Source organism: Fulvia fulva, chromosome 4, assembly GCF_020509005.1.
Source record: "Fulvia fulva chromosome 4, complete sequence".
NCBI classification, from domain to species: Eukaryota; Fungi; Ascomycota; class Dothideomycetes; order Mycosphaerellales; family Mycosphaerellaceae; genus Fulvia; species Fulvia fulva.
Window position 1 is genome coordinate 4,282,567 of NC_063015.1, and position 19,498 is coordinate 4,302,064.

The 19,498-nt window shown below is 53.2% G+C and overlaps 9 protein-coding genes across 9 annotated transcripts; 5 read left to right on the forward strand and 4 right to left on the reverse strand.

Moving 5' to 3' along the window:
* Positions 1-316: 316 nt before the first annotated feature.
* On the forward strand, positions 317-1,135 carry CLAFUR5_04889 (Coenzyme Q-binding protein coq10, mitochondrial; the record flags this gene model as incomplete). The annotated part of the gene is made up of 1 exon (XM_047904037.1): positions 317-1,135. One exon carries the CDS (start codon positions 317-319, stop codon positions 1,133-1,135), a length of 819 nt encoding a protein of 272 aa, XP_047761482.1.
* Positions 1,136-3,695: 2,560 nt separating this feature from the next.
* Positions 3,696-4,178, forward strand: CLAFUR5_04890 (uncharacterized protein; the record flags this gene model as incomplete). The annotated part of the gene is made up of 1 exon (XM_047904038.1): positions 3,696-4,178. The coding sequence occupies one exon, from the start codon at positions 3,696-3,698 to the stop codon at positions 4,176-4,178; it is 483 nt and encodes a 160-aa protein (XP_047761143.1).
* A 1,184-nt stretch (positions 4,179-5,362) lies between these two features.
* On the forward strand, positions 5,363-7,426 carry CLAFUR5_04891 (uncharacterized protein; the record flags this gene model as incomplete). Its single annotated transcript, XM_047904039.1, has 1 exon — positions 5,363-7,426. The coding sequence occupies one exon, from the start codon at positions 5,363-5,365 to the stop codon at positions 7,424-7,426; it is 2,064 nt and encodes a 687-aa protein (XP_047760715.1).
* A 9-nt stretch (positions 7,427-7,435) lies between these two features.
* On the forward strand, positions 7,436-7,738 carry CLAFUR5_04892 (uncharacterized protein; the record flags this gene model as incomplete). The annotated part of the gene is made up of 1 exon (XM_047904040.1): positions 7,436-7,738. One exon carries the CDS (start codon positions 7,436-7,438, stop codon positions 7,736-7,738), a length of 303 nt encoding a protein of 100 aa, XP_047760717.1.
* Positions 7,739-7,840: 102 nt separating this feature from the next.
* Positions 7,841-8,947, reverse strand: CLAFUR5_04893 (uncharacterized protein; the record flags this gene model as incomplete). Its single annotated transcript, XM_047904041.1, has 1 exon — positions 7,841-8,947. The coding sequence occupies one exon, from the start codon at positions 8,945-8,947 to the stop codon at positions 7,841-7,843; it is 1,107 nt and encodes a 368-aa protein (XP_047760716.1).
* Positions 8,948-10,936: 1,989 nt separating this feature from the next.
* CLAFUR5_04894 (Peramine synthetase ppzA) lies at positions 10,937-14,042 on the reverse strand (the record flags this gene model as incomplete). Its single annotated transcript, XM_047904042.1, has 2 exons — positions 10,937-12,004; positions 12,198-14,042. 2 exons carry the CDS (start codon positions 14,040-14,042, stop codon positions 10,937-10,939), a joined length of 2,913 nt encoding a protein of 970 aa, XP_047760712.1.
* A 555-nt stretch (positions 14,043-14,597) lies between these two features.
* On the reverse strand, positions 14,598-15,695 carry CLAFUR5_04895 (L-arginine:L-lysine amidinotransferase; the record flags this gene model as incomplete). Its single annotated transcript, XM_047904043.1, has 1 exon — positions 14,598-15,695. One exon carries the CDS (start codon positions 15,693-15,695, stop codon positions 14,598-14,600), a length of 1,098 nt encoding a protein of 365 aa, XP_047760711.1.
* A 1,644-nt stretch (positions 15,696-17,339) lies between these two features.
* Positions 17,340-18,393, reverse strand: CLAFUR5_04896 (uncharacterized protein; the record flags this gene model as incomplete). Its single annotated transcript, XM_047904044.1, has 2 exons — positions 17,340-17,970; positions 18,059-18,393. 2 exons carry the CDS (start codon positions 18,391-18,393, stop codon positions 17,340-17,342), a joined length of 966 nt encoding a protein of 321 aa, XP_047760714.1.
* Positions 18,394-18,855: 462 nt separating this feature from the next.
* CLAFUR5_04897 (uncharacterized protein) lies at positions 18,856-19,390 on the forward strand (the record flags this gene model as incomplete). The annotated part of the gene is made up of 2 exons (XM_047904045.1): positions 18,856-19,251; positions 19,346-19,390. The coding sequence occupies 2 exons, from the start codon at positions 18,856-18,858 to the stop codon at positions 19,388-19,390; spliced, it is 441 nt and encodes a 146-aa protein (XP_047760713.1).
* Positions 19,391-19,498: the final 108 nt, after the last annotated feature.

Genomic DNA, 19,498 nt, shown 5'->3' on the forward strand with positions numbered 1-19,498 from the left:
GTGAGACTAGTGCGGCATGTGATGGGGAGGATCAAGTGAAGTAAAGGAGAATCATCGTTGCCTGGTCGAGATAGGGTTCAACCCGAGATCGGCTTTTGTGTTGCGGAGATCGGTCCGCAGATCCTTGCAGATGAAGATCAGGCACGCGACGACGCTAAGGATATGTATGATGGCATTATTATCCGCGTGGGCGTTGATAGGACAATGCCTTTCATGTGAATTATTATGTTTCGTTGACCTACATCACCATGCTACGCTGCTAAAGCTCAGTCAAGCATTGAATCAGCCCTAGACACGAACAGGCAAAACGACCACCATGAAGAGCATCAAACCCATCTCGAGCATCTCCAGCGGACTGCTACCATCAGCACTGCGCCAGCCAACAACATGTCGAGCAGCCTTCCTCGCGAACACGTCCACGCGATCCACGAACCACGATAGACAAGCCCAACACCGCACCTTCGTCTCCAACCCCTTCACCCAAAACCAAATCCTCACAGCCTCCCGAACCCTCCCGTACCCATCCAGCCTGATCTACAGCATCATCTCCGATGTCTCCTCCTACAACCAATTCGTCCCATATTGCCAAAGATCTGAAGTCACCAAATGGTCCGAACCTGCCAGCGATGGGAAGCGGTATCCCGAAGTAGCACAGCTAGTCATCGGCTTCAACGACTCCATCAGCGAGAGCTTCACATCAAGACTCTACTGCGTCCCCGAGAGAATTATCGAGGCTGTGAGCGGCAGCTCAACTGGAACGCTCGAGAAATCTCCCGATGCGAAGCACCACAGCCCACGGCCTTCCTCCGATCAGGATGCCAGCAGACAGAATACGGTCATGTCCCATCTGCTCACACGATGGAGTCTACGGCCATACCCGTACAAGCCTCCTCCAACAGGGGCTGTGCACAAAGAGGGCGTGCACAAGAATCACGAAGAGACAAGTCCGATCCCAGGGCAAGAGCGGACCGAGGTGAACCTTGTGGTGGAGTACAAGTTTGCGAATCCAGTGTATGATGCGCTGGCGAGCACGGCGGCGAATAAGGTCGCGGAGAAGATGATCGAGGCGTTTGAGAGTAGGGTCAGGATGGTCATGGAGGGCCCGGGAACTGTGAAGCCGAATAAACAGAGCTAGGGAAGGGGGATGCAGGGAGATGTACAAAATGTATCGTGTAGAACAAAAGCCGAGTTTTGGGCAGTAGGGTCATACTGCAGCACCATGGAATACAGACTAGAAGCAGAAGCGATGCGCTGCCATCAGGCCCATGGCACATCGTTCAACCGTACAGGGAGGGTCGAAGCATGTCGTGAACCTAGAAGCTGTACGGGCAGCAGAAGGCTCCAGTGCTGTATACGCATGGCTCTCTGAAGTGGAGTGGCTGGCCTTTGGACTGAATGTCCGCGATGGCATGTCTTACATCGCCCACAGAGTAGGGCAATCCCTCAGTCTCGTCCAAGCCACCAGCTCGATCCTGCTGCGAAGGGAAGTGCTGTAGCGTTGATCTTACGACCTGCCACCCCAGCGGGAGCAGATCTTTGCGTCCCGTGCATACTTCGTACCCAAATTCTGCTCCGACAACGGGCTTAGCCTCGCCAATCTCAAAAGACGCCACCGCTCGCTGTGTGCATGCGACCGACTGCTCGTGATGTCCATTGGATCGTTGTCCGACACAGCCCGGTATCACAACCATACAGCAGTGGGGACAACATCTCCGCTCATGCAAGGATGACTTCGCTGTGTAACGTAGGGCAGGGAAGCAGATATCCGAGCGATTCCTCTTCCCAACGTGCCAACGCAGTATCAACACCGGACCATCGAACGGAGTACTTTCTCGAATTCATCACCTTCGATTTCAGAGACCATCACCGATACCTCATTCGTCAGCTGTAACCCGCCCAAGATGTCAAGGCCATCGCTCGACACCAACGAACACGAGCTCGGATTTCACAACACCGAAGGAGCGAGCTGGCAACCTTCAAGCTCGAACAGACAGCGACTCATCGAGAACATCTCCCTCGTTGCGGCATACGTCCATGTCAACATCGCAGTGGCATTGGTCCTGTCTATGGCCTTCTCGCAATGGCCACTAATACACCTCCTGCTTTGGCTACCATTCCTCGTGGGCAGTGCCCAACTACTTCGCAGCGATGCTTGCCGGAGACAGTACTTCATGTGCCTGACTATCTGCTCAATGTGTCTCTGGACTCTGGTTATGGCAATGATTGTGGTGCCGAAGCTATCGCCGTGACGACTTGCAGGGGCGTTTGACGCCCTGCTTCATTAAGCGTAACGACCGACGAGCGCTAGCCATCCACCGTAGCGACGTGTGAGCTTGCGAACACTCGAGCGTAGGTGGTGGCGTCAGCGAGGAGGGAGTGGAGCTCTATCACCAGCCCTCAACTAGCCTTGGCGCCCGCTCTGATTGGTCAACTTTCAAGTTTTAGGGTCACGTGATCTACCGCACTGTGCCTGTTGGCGAACTCGCAAACATATACTCGTCGCTAACGCCTATGTCGTCGTATAATAAGCACTGTACGTCGGGTAGCGGTAGCGTGGATCGCACGCTACTTTGCAGTCTAGAAGGGTTGGTAGAGAGCTCCACTCCGCTACGCTTACCTTTGGAGGTTCACAACCGCCAACAGCACATTTTACCATGGGGGGGGGGGGGTACTCAACAGCGGTGAGCGTGCCAGCAAGGGATGACCCACAGTTTCAGAATTTTGAACGAGGCTGTGCCTTTCGACTCGGTACATATCATGCCGTGAAAGTCTCATCATCTGGAGTATTCCAACCACGCCGCACCTTTGCAGCCTTGGATTCATCGCAGTCAAGATGCGAGGGCCTCCTATGTCTCAACACAGGAAACCACCCGGCGACTCAATGGACTCAGAAACATCTATCATCCTATCACCAGCACTCAGCAAGCAAGAACACGGCGCCGACAGCAAGGAAACTCCTCTCAAAGCAGACACAAAGAGCACAAAATCCGAGCAAGACCATGTGACGACGGGGTGGAGCCCAACGAAGCGCCCGAGCCCACCGGTTTGGGTCTTGTGGCGGGTATCGTTATGTTCTCGGCGGCATTACTCCTTCTCAACATCTGGATGACCAGAAGAATCGCGAGAGACGCTGACATCACTTCACGCAACATCGCAGGCTGGACGAGCTTGCAGAACAAACTCCAGTCAATCGATTGTGCACCAGCCATGTATACCACGGTGACGGTCACGACAATAGGAAATTTCCCGGTCACGACAATAGTCACTTCCACGGCCACGACCACGGCGACGTTGCTGGCAGAATGCACGACTACAGTTACTCGATATCTGCAGGAGGTACTGCGGCCCTGACCGTGATGATCATGGGATTCTTGGAGGTGCTGGGTTGGGGATGGTATGTTTCGGGGCAATTGGAATGGAAGGGGTGGAAGAGGATATGTATTATGACGGTCCTACATCTGGGAAGGCGACTGCATGGTATTCCAAACGACAAAGCAGCACTTCAAGCGTGGTAACAAGTACCCTAATGCGCATTACCGGTTAAGTACATCAAGCAAGGGATGAAATCCAGTACCAATCTTTGGTGTCGAGATCGAGGCTGTGCAGCTCAAGAGCATATACCTCAACCTCGTCTCTTGAACAATCTCCCTTCTTCTCCAATTGCACACCCTCCCAACTCTACTTGCCAAAACACGATGCCACAACACCAAACTGATCACTCCAATACCAGCGGCACAAACTGGGAGAAAATCGATCACGAAGAATTCACCACCTCCGAGGACATCACAAACATAGACCTCACCAAGGACCTCGCCCTCCTCCACTACCTCAATCACCGTCTCAATCTCAACTTTAACATCGCCGAGCCCACGATCCCGCCAACTTCAACTACCACCATCGACAATCCCAAACATTGCTCTCAAGACACCCAGCTCACCGCTACCGACACCAACCCCCCAGCAACCATCATCTTCCCGCAACCACCATACCCACCATCCCTCCAACGCCCAGTGGCCAGAATATCCGTCACCGATGTATTCCGTGAATGGTACCACTTCTGGCACACAAAGGCCCACGACCCTCGCAGTCCCAAAGAGCGAGCAGAGATCAACAACGCACTAATCGTAATCAGCGCAGCAGTCGTCTTCTGGATTGCCATCTTGAGCTGGCTTGGCTGACTCGTTCTCTCCGCCGCTCCCGACGCAGCAAGCACGGCGGGCTCCCGAAATTGCTATCCAACGCTTTATTATGCGGGCACGACGAAGACGGAGACCTGGACCGTCTCTTCCGTGGAGACTGTTTCGCTAATTGCAAGGGCCACGGTGACTAAGACAGTTGCTGATATAGAGACTACGTCGCCTAGTCTCTCTAAGGACGCGAAGTAGACAAAGTTTTGGTGGATTGCCGAGGCACAGGATGATAGTGATTGGAATGGGTCGAAGATGTCAATCTTGTAGTCCACCCTGGCGGGAGTACGCGTTATCGACAACAAAGCAAAGACCTTATCTTGTGGCACAGAACAGTCTTGGGTGCCGAACGCTTGCAATGCCGCGTGGAATGGTATTGACCGACCATCTAGGCCTCTACGAAGTCACTGCTCGACCGAGCCGAGCGGAACTTTCGGGCACCCTCGAGATGTTCGTAGAGTCCATGAGGCGCGATGGAGAGTGTGACGTCCGGTTGATCGGGTGTGTACTGTGTTGTGAGCGACCAGGTGACGCATTGAAAAAAGGTTCAAGTTGATGTTGGATCCAGACCCACTCCGACGCTTGACCTCAACGGGTGCTCGTGCCGCTGCCTGAGAAGCCGAGACTGACTCTCTCCTTCCTCGCTGTACAATATCGTTCACGACGCGCCAAGTCAACAAAATATCTGAGCACGATGATTCCATGTAACGACAGAGACTCCTCCTGAGCTTTTGCTATCTCGCTAGTTCTTCATAAGCACAATCTTTTTAGCTTCGACCGGGCTCGATCGATTGCTTTCAGCCGCAGTAAGTACGTATGAAGTGTCTCTTTGCTCCTTCATCAACTTCTTCCTGTGTAGAACGATCACTCAAACTTGCAACCCGTCTTTCGAGCTGGAACCATGCCACCAAACGGCCTCCTCCCAGGCGAGCACCCCAGCCGCATTGGCAATCGCGAATTCGACTTCGCACAACAGATGGAAGATGAGGTCAAGGCCCTCAACGGGCCAGCAGCAGACTACGATGTCATCATGGTCGATAATAGAGCCTCAAGCGCGAGAGACGCTGACGAGGGCTCGTTGCTCGTCAGACGCCCACCTCATGTTGTGCGACCTGCCAAGGATACTGGCGTTTTCTTTCAAAGAAACGAGATAGCATCATCTTTGTTTGGCTTGTATGGATGTTTTGAACTATTGTAGCGAGTATCTAAGAGCGAAGGATGTCCCAGATGCTAACGAAGCACCAATTGAGGGCTTCAAGAAATCTACGAAGTGGTGGAAGAAAAGACCCGGCAGCAAGAGCAAGACCAACGGCGAGCAGAAGCCCGAGACCAAGCTCGTTAATAGTGCCATCCATCACCACACCGTGGCTTCTTTGATCGCTTTCGCCCAGATTGAAAAGTGCTATCTATGTCGAGAGCTTACGAAGAGTCTCCAAAGACGCTGTCCGCGAGCCTTCGAGGTTCAAAATCTCTCGAATTACCGCACTGAGATCTGTTGGAAGCAATGTTCCAAAGCTGACCAGGAGATCACGCTCTACTTTGTTCTTGCGCATCCGACTGCGAAGCGTGATGTCTGGAATCCAACGCACTACTATCGTGCCAAACTATGGCCGAAGCAGACCTTCGGGAAGCATTTCGACGATCCCAAGTCGAATTTGCCCGCATTGGAGTCCATCGGCAGTGGGTCAGAGAGGTCTGTTGCACTAGCGTTACAATGGTTGGCACGGTGTCGTGCCAATGTGGATGGGAAGCACACACAGTGCAAAGACCAGACCAAGAACTTCCGCCATCCTAACCGAGTTCTCGACGTCTTTACAACGTTGTCGACAAACAGACTCAAGCTCGTATCACCCGTATCTGAAGTAGATCTGTTCTCTCGGGACAGAGACTTCATCACATTGAGCCACTGCTGGGGGACCTGGGGAGCAGAACACAGCCCAAAACTTACATCTCAAAATATCAGAAGCAGATTCAGCATCGGACTTGACCTAGACAATACGCCAAAGACATTCCGACAAGCCCTCGAAATCGCCAACTGGTTCGGCGTCCGGTGGCTCTGGATCGACTGCCTCTGCATCATCCAAGACTCCCTGGAAGACTGGCTCCTCGAAGCAAGTCTCATGGCCGACAATTACAAGAATGCCCTTCTGAACATCTCAGCCGATGCATTTGATGACGCGCGCAAAGGCTGTTTTGTCGATAGAGATCCCTTGGACATCACGCCTATAGAGACTCATGCGTCAAACCTTGACCAGAGCTGGTATGTCATCCCGACAGACCACCACCTTTTCGACTGGATGGACAACGCACCCTCCTTCTCCCGCGCCTGGATTCACCGCGAGCGCCAACTCTCCCGTAGGATTCTCCACTTCACAGGAAAGGAGATCGTATGGGAATGCTGTGGTACGGATAAAGCCGGATTTGCCAGTGAGATGTTCGCGAACGGCGCTCCCTTCACTCGAACATTCAACCGGGAGAATAAATTCCAGATATGTGATGTCCTGAACGAAGACATTGATCCTACCGATATCCACGCGACCTGGAACGACGTATGTGAGAACTTGTCACGCAAACGACTCACAAAAGCGACCGATATGCCAATCGTACTCTCCAGCATCGCAGAGGAATTCGATGCAATCCCGCCCGCTGGAGAGGTAGAGTACGTAGGTGGCCTCTGGAAATCCGAGTTCCCTGAGTGTCTGCTCTGGGACTCATCAACACACTTCCGCAAGTCAGAAGAGTACATTGCGCCTTCATGGTCGTGGCTTTCTGTCGCTGCACCCGTGAAGCTGAATCATCGGGTGGTGCCGTTGCAGTGGTGGCAGGATGCTGTCGTAAGGGTTGAGGATATCGAGCTGGAGTTGAAGTATCCTAATCAGCCATTTGGACGGTTGGCGAGTGGGGTCTTGACGATGGAGGGGCATCTAAGGCGGATTAGGTTGAGTTTCAAGGAAGGTGGAAAAGGTTCTTTCGACCTGAGCGTGTACGATGATCAGACTCTGCGACATATCGGGTCTTCTTGGGATGACTACATCGGCGACCTTTGCAGGATCAGTATGGACGACATGATTGACTCGATGGAATTCGACTACTTCTGCTTGTTCGTGACGATTCAGCAGTGGAAGGATGTCGATACATCAAGAAGCATTGCGTGTCTGTTGCTCGAAGCTACAGAAGAAGGACACAACAATGGCGACACATATCGGCGCATCGGGACACTCGATCTAGAAGATCTATAGGCTCTGAAGATGAGGTACCAGGTCGTCAAGCCTGAAGCAGACGATGAAGCCGGGTGGGAGCAGCTTCGAAGCAGCATACAGCAGGGCCAGGACGTAAGGATGCAAGCTTCTGACAACGACGAGGATGACGATGCTATGAACGATGAGCAGATCAAGGGTATGGGAGATCTAAGCATACATAACGACAACGAAGACGCAGAAGCAGAATGCGAGGACATTCGGGGAGATCCTGCTCTTCTGTATCAATACGACAGGGGCGAAGATTTGTCGTGGCTGACGCAGCTCACGCCGCAGAGAACTAAGATCACATAATAATCCGAACGTCTCTTGAGGGTTGATGATGTATCGAATCCATCAAATCCATCCTGGAGACCAGGACGACATGATTCCTTGCTCGGTCCAGTTTACAGGAACTCACGCGCGCAGATGGTATCGCGCTACCCAGGTCTCGATCATACCCAAGAGGATCTCTGCTCTGGCACATATTCCTTGTGCTATGCCGTGCCCGACCTTAAACCCCGCGGGGGCTTCCGCAACCTGGTCACCGTGGCTCATAACCGTCATAAGCAGCCGTTGAAGGCGCTCGATCCTTCTGGCGACAATGGCGGACATGCATAATGCCCATAGCTCCTTGGGCAAGGTCCATGTCCCGACCCGTAGGCAATTACGAGCATCCATGGAAGGCGGTATGCCTGTAGGATCGCAGCTGTTTGGATCGTGCTCCTTGGATGGCCCACTTGGCTCGGCGTTGTTGTGTTCAGAACGGCCCCGCGAGATGTTTGACGCTGTGGTGCTGGTCCCCAACAACTCGAGTTCGCTTTTCAGTGCCACATACAGAGTCTCAATTATCCAACTGGCGACGATACAAATGCCCATTCCAGTCACTGAGGGCAGTTTCGAGCTTTCGCACGCTGAGCAGTGCCGCATCATCTCTACGTTGTTTTGCAAGACCTGTTCCACAAACAACACCAGATCCAATGGGAGCAGCTTCGTTGTCTGAGATAGCTTAGGTTCTGTGACGATCAGGTAAAGCTTGTTCCACATGATATGACATTTGCATGTCTTGCCATGAGTCAAGCTGCCGCGACAAGTAATGCGATGTGAAGTTGTCACGCACGCAGAGCGGTCGTCTTGTAGTGGTGACTCAACCATACTATCGATTATGCTGCTGATTCTGGACTCATCGAGAAGACCTTGAAATCCCGATTCAAGCTCGCCAAGATCGTGGGAACGAGGGAGTGATGAGGAGAAGTCCTTGATTGTCGGGTAGCCATTACGATGAAAAGCGTCAAAGTTGACGTAGTCAGTCTCAAGCGCTGGGTTATAGGCTGGCACATCCGGAAAACTCAGGGAGTCTAGAAAGTCTAGCTCCACACCCTCTGTCCCTGCATTGGTAGCCTGTGAGCCAGAAAATAGTGACGCATCGCTCTCCAAGAAGTCTTGAAGCTGTTGGCCGCTGGTGATGGAGCATGTTGCGTCTGTAGTGACAGCCGACGGAGGTGGGTAGTTTGTTGGTCCCATACAGTCTTGCCTCGCTGCAGCAGGAACTGTCTGCTCACGGACGAACCTAGCTCTTTTCGCGGGCGGATGGTCTAGGAAGTCTGCACCATTATCGCCATGTATTGATCTGTCATGGCGTGGACGACCAGATTGTCGAATAAAGCTATATGTACACGAGCGGTCTCGGCGACGACAGTTCACGCAGTTCGGCCGCTCGCTATCGCACCTGATCTTGAGATGAGCGCATTAATCGCAACAGTTCCGTAATCGATCGGTCACGGCAGCCATCAGAGGATATCTCGCACAGGGCTCGATGAGCAGCAACCAGGAGTCCGATGGAGGGGAAGACTTATGACTGGAAGGAGTCTTGGTGGTCCAGGATGTCAGATCAGTATCCATCAAAGCAAGCAGAAGTCCGAACTATGCAGCTAGAGCCATACGCTCGTGCTTCTTTCGTAAACCTGTTTTGGCCACTTCCAGGGCCATGCCGCCGGGTATGTCGGCAAGAAACCATTGGACGTTCTGCTCTTCCCACTGGAAGTACTGAACGTGGTACTGTCCTGCAGTATCGCAGTAGCAAGTTCTTCATTGGACCGTTGATGCAAAGCCTCACGTGCATGTCGGGCCGACGCAGGTCAGATCGTGAAGAAGCGTGACATCGTTAGCGTATGTATGGCTTCCCAATGCATCGGCCAGTGTTTGGATGGTATGATGACAATGCCTCAAATAGGCATCTTCGTGCATTAAAGTTACAAGTACCTTTGACTGCCGCCCCGACATTATCAGCAGATCCGCTGCGATCCGGAAACTCACTGTCGACTCTTCCCACTAGGCCATACGAGGACATTGCAGGAAGACGATGCACTCATGTGAATGACCCAATTATCTAGCTGCAGCAACGTAGATTGCGGGGCAGCAGCCACTTTGACGCTCCGCTATGGTCATGAATGATACCACCGACCCTTTCTTCATGCTTGACACGCACCACGCCGGCCAGGGTTTATCCTGACCAGAGTGTGCGTACGCGTTGATCCGTGGCTGCAGTCTGGCTTTTGGAGCCAGTCGTGATGTCGACTCAACACTTTGAACCACCGGGGCGTCTTCATCGCTGCTTTGGTGTGACAGCAGCGGTAGCAAGTGAGGAGTATGTGCTCTCCAAGATCCTGCTTACCCTCCTTTTGTGTAAGTCATAGGAGGATCTTGCCATTTGCTCGGAGGTCAGCGATCTCGTGAGGCATTGTTGAAGGTCTCGAAGATGCAATCCGGTCTGCGATAGTCCTTGTTTGATTATTGCGCCGGCGACCAGATTACTCTCGTCGCTGCTGAGTTTCAGCCTCCCGAGAGTGACAGAGGGTGCAGTGCTGCATCCTGGAATTTCGTCCAATCCATGCTCCGCATGTCTTGGCCGTGCCACTTCGTATAGATTGAAGAGCCCCGCCAGACCATCTAAAAGCGTGGTCAAGACTTCGTCATCAAGAGAGCAGGTCTTGCAGTTCCGGATGCCGAGCTCGAGCTGACCGATTGTCTGGTGAAGCTGGAGGACCTCGTCCAGAGGCAGACCTATGTTACCAGTGGAGCGAGTCATGCTTTCAGAACGCTGCTTGCCAACATCGTGGCACAGGCAGAGCGGTTCCATGCCAAATCGATGCAGGGGTTGTTAGTCTCAAATAGTGTGGCGAAGACGTTCTGTGAAGAGAACGACTGATGTGCGATGTCAATTAGCGCAAACCGCGATTTCTGAAGGTATAGAATGATGGACAAGACTCTCATGATGAGCCCTGATATTTAGCATGCAAGCACACTATTCATGTCCGTCTGCATGCAGAGAGCTGCAAGCTTAAGCTCTGTTTTGGGGTTCCAAGGTTGTACAGCTCAACAATGTGTCTGTGGTCGTCCCATACATGCAGGTCATCTTTCAGGGGTATCGAGCTCTGCCTACCAAGCGTGGCACAAGCAAGCAGCTCTAGCTTCCACCTTCACGCCAGAATATTACTTCTCCAGATAGTTCGACTAGTCTCGATGGTCATTCGGAAGGGCTGAAATGCGCTCTGCCATTTCATGAATCTCCAAGAGGAACACATCCCGCACAGTCAGCCTAAGCCCACACTCTCGAGCACCTAGCACCACTTTCATCGCAGTGATGGAGTCTCCTCCGATGTCGAAGAAACGGTCATTCCTGCCAATCGTGGCAGGCTCAATACGAAGCGCACTCGCCCATATGCGGCGGACGTCTTCTTCGCCGTTGGAAAGAGTCTTGCTTCCGGCGGTCATTGCATCTTCTCGCCTTCTCCTCCGTTGTACATTATCCTCTAGGGATTTCCGATCAATCTTACAATTCTTGTTGAGCGGAATCTTCTCCACGACTCGAATGACACTGGGTATCATGTAGGAGGGAAGCTTAATGCGCAGCAATTCGAGAAGTACTCTTTCAACCTTGTGATTGAGGCTCAGTGGAGTCGGTTGGGTGCAAAGCGTGCCAAGAGGCAATTGCTGACCAGCTGTCGATGGCAAGTGGAACATTGGTCGTACTCGGCCGGTGATCGGCGTGTCGTGATAGAAACTAGCCGTCAATGCTCCGGGTAGGGACGATTTCGCAATCCAAGTGACCTGCAGTTGGCGGCTTGCAGCCCTCGCTAGGTTGGCCAAATCGGGGACAGACAAGGAGGCACTGTCCTTTGTATCGTCGACACAGCCAGACAACTGTGTAACGCCGCTCTGTACCTGTTGCAACCATTTCCTCCCCTCCACAATCCTGCTGTATGGAATGTTCGTGACAACGATGGGCTCAGACGCACGGCGCTCCTGCAAAGTGTTGGCGAGTCCTTGGTAACCCACCTTTTCTTGCCTAAAGTCGATCCACGCAGCTGCATCTGGCTGCTGAACCTGGAAGCGAGTATCCTCGCGCTTAAAGTGCACAATGGCAGTGTAGCAGCAAGGACCCAGGTAGTCCCGAGAACTGGGTTCGTCGGGAATAGCCTCGACATGCGCAACGTCGTTCGGCAATCTCTCTACCAGACTGGCGAAGAACAATGGATGCACAAGGAGCTCCGGAATCATCCAGACGAGTCTCAGCAATGCCTCGGAGATCATCAATGTCGAAGTGAGCACTGTAATGCTGAGAGGCGGCTTCAACAAGCGACTCTTGCCACGCAAGAATGGACCGAATGTGGCCGAACACGATAGTCCTAACTTCTTTCAATGCCGAAGCTCCTCTTATAACGTTGAGAAGATAAGCTTGGCTGGGACAGTGATGGACAATCGAGCCCATTACGATAAGGCCAGGCGAGAGTGCAAGACATTGCGTATCTAAGTCTGTTGGAGCGGCCTTCAGCAATGTTATTCTATTCTCCACAGCCGGCAGCGAATCGATGATCTTTCCAACGAATTCCAGACTCCGGGCGTATGCGATGTTCGGAAGTTGCACCGTTGGCATGCTGAAGAGAACGAATGGGCCACTGATTGATTTGTCGAATGACTGACTTTCTTCCAGCTCACTAGCAACGGGATCGATGGCGTGTTTTAGCCATTGCTCGAGCTGGCCGATTTCTTCGTTGCTCGCATTGCGGATGGAACACCAGCTTGCGAAAGTCTCCTTAGAAGCTGCGTGATGAGTCTTTTCTGACGATGTTGAGCTAGTCGTCAATCGATTTTGCCAATTGCTTAGGGAAGACCATGCCTGGAAAGCATCACCACCGTGGTGTACAGTGACGAACGCTGTGATCCATTCGCTGTCCACACTTGTATCCTTGTGCACCACAGCAACAGCATCGTTGATTTCAGGATGCTCTCGCAAGCAATCTTCAATTTCTCGTAACTCAACGCGTTGGCCTCTGACCTTGCTTTGTGTGTCTTTTCGACCAACAAATACCAAGCTGCCATCTTCTTGATACCGTGCCAAGTCTCCAGTCTTATGAAGGCGCCCGCGTCTTCCCCTACGGCCAGGTACAATACCTGATAGCCAGACCGGATCTTCAACAAATGACTCTGCCGTCCTTTCTGAATTCAGGAGATATCCAAGACCAACCAGTGGTCCCTCGAGCAAAATTTCGCCCACGTCGCCGATGGGCACCAAAACATGATGGTCCTGAGGATGAGCCAGCCACGTCAAAAGGCCAACGCCGCTTCCCAAGTGAGTTGCGTCCTTGGGTGTCCTGGCATCGTAATTGATCGTGCTTGTGGGTGTACACTCGCACGGTCCGTAGAAGCTCATAACACGCACTGATACCCACCATGGGATCAAGTCTCGCGCTTGTAAAGCCTCGCCTCCGAGTATCAGAGTGTTGGCACCGGGGACGACAGCAGGAGACAAAAGCGCGGCAACGGAAGGAGTCAAATCCAATGTATTTGCACCCAACGCGTTGATGCTCTCAATGAGATTGTTCCGCCGGTCGTCTTCGCTGGGCACGCAGATACAACCACCAGCCGCTAGCGTGGTAAAGAAGATCCCGATAGATGCGTCAAAGCTGTAAGATGAGAAGTCGTAGAACCTCGTACCAGGTGTGAATCCCATCGGCTGGTGCTGGTGCAGCAAAGCTGATGAGATGTTCCGGTGTGATATCATCGCACCTTTTGGCTCCCCAGTGCTGCCTGAAGTGAACGCGATGTACGCCACTGAAGCAGTGTCGGGCTGTAGCGGAATGCCGGTAGCATCAGAGGGCTGTTCGAATAGCCGCCATGATAGAACGATCGAGGTCGGTACCAGTCGTAAACTCAGACAGCTCATGTCGACGGAAGAGACGATGACTCCGGCGTTGGTTTGCTTGACAATGGTTCGCAAGCGTTGTTCCGGCTGCTGTGGGTCCAGCAACACGAATCCAGCACCTGCCTTGAGCACACCGAGCATGGCAACCGCTGTCCACATGGACTTTTCGAAGCATAAAGGCACAATTGATAGAGGACCAGGACCGAATCCAAGGCAGACCAATCGACGGGCGAGATCCGTCGCAAGCTCATTGAGCCTGGCATATGTCAAGGTGCCATCCCAGGCACAAATCGCAGGTCGATCAGGCTGCTCCACCGCGCGTTCCCGAAGGATATCGTGAACAAGTCTGTCCTCGCATGCCGGCACTGATGCATTCCACCGCCAGATCTGATCCAGATCGGCCGAGGTCGGCATCATGGAGTGCTCGCCAGAGTAAGGTATGTACCATATGGTACAAGGCAGTCTGGAGTAGAAGGGACGAGATAGATGACTGCACTCACTGACATCACGGCATCGACAATATCAAGCATTTCAGACATGCTGCTGGTGGCTGTCCTTGACGTACATCTGCAGTCAGCGGCGTGTGGCAGAGTATGCGCTCCATGCGGCCGTCACGGGGCATTGTCAGGTTGCGGGCGGCGTGTAGAGGAGCTGCTCTGTACGTAGTGTGCTGTGCCGGGTCATTTTTGCACATGAACGGAGGGTTTTGGTGAGGTTGTAATCTCAGGGAAGGACATGGACATGGGAGCGTGGGGAGCCCTCGGAGGAGTCGGAGTCGGAGCTCCCCCAGGGTGGTCCCGTCCCGAGGATCTCGGCTAGACTAACGGAAGAGCGGAAGAACGGAAGAACGGGAACGTCGGCAAATTAGGGCCGACCTTGTTCAGTGTGGTATGAGGTGCATGTAACTTTTGTATATACTGTATGCACCTCATGTATCCATGCTCGCAACAGCTACATCACCACCGACCTTCATGCCTCGACAGCCGGTGCCTCATCTACGCGAGACCTCACCAGATCAACCGTCGCACAATGGAACGACCCTCCAATACTGTTCACATGGGTGAACGGCACCAGGATTGGCTTGAAGCCCAGAGTCGTGAGCCATGATGCGAACTCCGTCTCGTTCGCCTCGATCAGTACCCGCTCCTCGTCAAGACTGAGTGCGTTGAGCATCAGCCATGGGGTACACATGTACAAAGGTGGCTGGGTGGGCTGGCGTGCTTTTGGCACCATGGGGCAAGCCAGCAGTTCCCAGTCATGGAACACTTCGTGCCGTCGCAGCTCGTGCTCGGAGATGCGTTCTGGATGATACACCATCAGGCCTCGACGTAAGGGCAACAAGGTCGCATCTATATGCATGGCGTGCTCGTCTGTCGTCTTGAGAATCTCGACCGAATATCCTGCCGGCACAACGGCTCGCAGATAGTCGACACCTCTGCGGTTGGTAACATGGCTCAGCTGCCCGATAATGACCTTGCCGAATCGCATAAAGTCGGCTGCATCGAAGGCTGGCCTGGAGTTGTTGATCGACCACCGAGAAGCGCCGACTCCGGTGCCACTATCTGTGCCACTGTCCAGCGTGCCACTGTACAACGTGTCCTGGCCAGTGATCAATGGTGCACGACAGATCGTGGCGCCGGAATCTCCCATGCTGAGCTGGGATAGGATCCCCGAATATCCCAAAGTAATCTCATGACGACGGCAACGCCACGCAAACGGAGCCTCTATCAGGGCTGATCCCACACTCATGAGGCCGTCTCGAGGCATTGACCCGGTATAGCCCTGCGCCTTGAGCCAGTTGACTTTCTCTGGCCGATAAACGCGGATTCCTTCGTTCTGCAAGATGCTCGCTAGGTTGTCCAGCTCCTCTTGGGCTCGGGCGAGTATGGCAGGCGGGAACGGATTCGAGGGCCTGAACTCCCTCACGTATTTCGAAGGCATAGTTGCTGCCATCATATGCAGAGGTTCAGATGGAAATGCAGAGTCTTCTGCCCTACCCACGATGACCGATCGAAGAGGCGACCATTCATCCTCTGCGAAGACAAGAAGTGGTTGTGGTGTCGCCATACTCAAAATGCGAAGTCTGGAACAAGATCGTGTGAACGCAATTGGACGCTGGCGTAATGACATGAGGACAAAACCGCTGCCCGAAAGCCCGGGAAGCTTGAGATATTGACTGTGTTGCCTTTAGGGGCGCATCGAGCCGATCTACAGATACTATCCGTGATTTACATTGGCGGAGTACTCACGTGCCGCAGGACGGTTCGTTTTGAATGGACTCAGGAAAGGACGCCTGCCAACAGAGACCTGTAGCACTTCACGCGATCATTGCAGATGGGTAGTCTGCGTACCACCGTAACAGATTGGCAAAAGGTCGACGTGCGCAGCTACCCTTGGCCTATTCCGGCGGCGTCCAGCAGCTTGTCGGTGCCTCCAAGGACGGGCGGTCTATTACGTGTAATGTCCCGGATCCACGACAGACTGGGGTAACTGAAGCCTGTACCACGTCAAGGCATTCCCCACTTGTACAGCGTCGAGCTGCAGACAAACTCGCCGCGATGACCGCGTATTGTACCGAGCACGATCGCCACTGCGACTGAATGGGACCGGGCAATTTTGAGGCAATTTCCATCCAATTCAGTTGAGGGGCCAAAGCGAGATCGGATTGGTATCCTCTGATGGACTGATTGTTGTGGAGTCAGACGTTAACACGACGCCACGCACTTGCAGCGTGCTTGCGTGCTCAACGCAGTGTTGTCCGCAGCCCGAGACGATCATTGGAGCAAGACGGTCGGGTTTCGCAGTCACAGCAGCCAAAATGAGCGTCGATCTGAAAGGTAGCATGAAGGCCGAACACTGGCAAGGCATCATGAGCTAATACCTGGGACTACACGGAAGGCCTTTATACAAAACAAGACTGTACAGCCTCCGTAGCCATCACTCATGGCCCCCGAGATCCCAAGCTAATACGCGACGCTAATCCCGTCTCCCATTCTCTGACTGCCCGGACCTTGGCAGCTTGTCAAACCCCACTATCAGTTTGTCGTTGACATCTGGGCTCATTGGCATGTTCCGGCCAGGATACTCCTACTCGTCAACAATTGACGTTGTGTATCGGGAGTAGATTGTCACTAGCGACATGCGAATCACTACTCACGTCAAAGTAATGTCAGCACTCGTTCCTCGGTGTCACAATACGTGAGTCGCTTACACTCTGTTGCAAGATGTTGCCCAATGCAACGTCGGCTGCCAGCGCCAAAAGCAAAGAACCACTTCTTTGCTGTCGCAATGTCGTTGCATCCATAGTCAAGCCATCGTTTCGGGCTCCAAGTCAGTGGGTCTGGGTATGCATCTGGATCACGATGAAGACACCAGCCAAAACTGCATGACCGCGTTCCAGGAGGCACTCTCTGGAGGATCCCAACACTACAATAGCGATCTGCGGGTGTCACTCGGGGGTCTGCGTTGGGGGATGTGTTGCGGAGCCTCAAGCCCTCTCGAATCACAGCGTTCAACAACGGCAGTTGCTCACACAACTGTGTATCGGGTATGTCTGCTGGGCGCTGATGGTCTTGCAGTGGATTCGATATGGACCGCAGTTCCTCTCCGAGCTCAGACTGGATTTCTGAGTGGTGCGAAATCTCGTAGATCGCGTACGCAAGGACAGTGGCAAATGCTTCGGCGGTGAATGCTGCGCCGCAACGGGTCGAATCAGCTCTGTGATATGGTGCCATTCGCAGTTTGCAACTTACCAATATGGTCGAAACATTCGCTCGCAAGTTCACGGCGTTGAGCTTCAGTCATCTCGAAACTCTTCCCTGCATTCGCGAAAGGCTTTGCCAGGTCCTGTCGCACAGCGTCATACAGGACTGGGAGGTGTCCAGCTTCGAATAGTTGTCCTTGGTCCTGCCTCTTCAGCGCCTCTTCGGCAGAGTCGACCTTGCATAATGCCCATGCCTCGAACTCCCGACGTGCAGAAGCCCTTTTCGCTGATACAAGAGGCAGGTCGAGCACGCAGAGATACTTTGTGAGTTTTGGATGATCTCTCAGCCAGAACAAAGATTGGTCGTTTGGAAAGGCAACCAGAAATTGTTTCAACCACTCGTTCCGGGATGCCTCGTTGGTTATCAAGTCGAGTGCAAGCGGGACGCCAAAAGCGAACGCGGTCGTGCAGTCAAGAATGATCGACTGCGCAAGCGGGACAACGTTTACTGCGCATTTGGGGGACTCGCTGGTACGTTCAAGCACAGGAATCACCCGATTCACCATCAGATTCCGCATTATTTCCCGAATGTGACTCGAAGAGGCGATAAATGCTCGGTTATGCACGCCTCGTATGCGTCTGTGGCGGCGCCGGTGCTCGGAGGTGAATGTGTTCAAGCATCTACTCGATCAGCTCGTTCGTCAAGGATCACCACTAGCCCACGTACCCTTGTGTCGCCCAGTAATGATAGACTGGTGGTTTATCAAAGTCGGCGGAGCCTGTACCCCAAACACAGTGTACCGCATCGATGTCATTGACCGCAATCTCCCGTGGCGACAGTAGGACGTATGGACCGTACTTTGCGAACGCTGCTTCAACGCTTGGAAACTCGTTTCCCCGAAGTCGCTGCCAATTGATCCAAAGCGTTGTGAAGCGAGCAATCGGGCTTGCTGCTGGAACAGTAGCCAGTGGGGACAGGAAAAGTGGATGTACAATGCATCTCCAAACGAGCACGGCAGCAGTAATGATACTGATAGACAACGCTGTCAACGTCCAGTACATACTGTGAGAATTGGAAACGAGCAGCAGGGCAAATCCAAAATGCTCAAACGTCTACAGGTGGGCAGATGCTACTTTCTCTGACCGCTGGTGAGATGTCTGCTGATCTAGGCTCTCAAAAGCTCCGTGCCGTACCTTCGAAAACAACCCGTCTTCCCAAGAAGCCAGTGCCACCCGGATGGTTCTTTGTGCTCGTTGAGTGCCTAATTTTGAGGTCGTTTTCCGGTCGGCATATTCTCGAGTGCTACTGCCTTATGTGGTAGGTGCACGATCATCCCTCCCACACAATCATGTAGAGTAGCGAGGGGCTTGATGAAGAAATACGTGTACCGCGAAGCAATGAGGCTCCAGTGCTCCTGCCTTCGCTCTCGTCTTCTACTTGTGCACTGCACTGTACCATCTGACACAGCGCCCACGCCTGTATTTGCTCACCAATTCAGCGCAAAAGTTCAACGATTGCGATAAATGTTCTCGCATTTCACGAAGGCGCAGTTGCCAGGATCACAGCAAAGCCTCAGCAGGAAGTCGCCAATGCCGACCCTTGCCAGCCCAGCAAATGCTGACAGCGCACTTGAAGTCCTTGGAACTAGGATCGACGCTGCAGCAGAAGAAGCCCTTTATGCATCGGAGAGAGACAGCCCAACGGTCGAGCAACCTTTGCTTGCACAAGACGATGGCCGAAGCCAGAGGTATGGGTCATCAGACCTGGGGAGCACGGCATCGTCAGTGTCAGATACGAAGTCCGGCGATTCTGGCGTTGAAAACCACGAATACCTTACCGGCGGTCAGCTAGTCGCCGCCATGTGCGGGATTGGCTGTGTCTTCTTCATCGTGCTTTTAGACTTCAGCATCCTCTCTACGGTAAGTATAACGCAGTTCAACCATATTACCCGGTGGTAGAACACTATGGCTGCGCAGTGGATCACAACGCTGACGATTCTGCTCCGCATCTCAGGCCATCCCATACATTACGAGCGAGTTTCACAGTTTGCAGGAGTAAGCCGCCCTCAGAAAAGAGCTCGACACTCAGCCTCCCGTGCGGTTGATGATCCCTTGAAAGTCTGAGATAGCAACGCATTGCCACAGATCGGGGGTTCGAAGTTGTCGG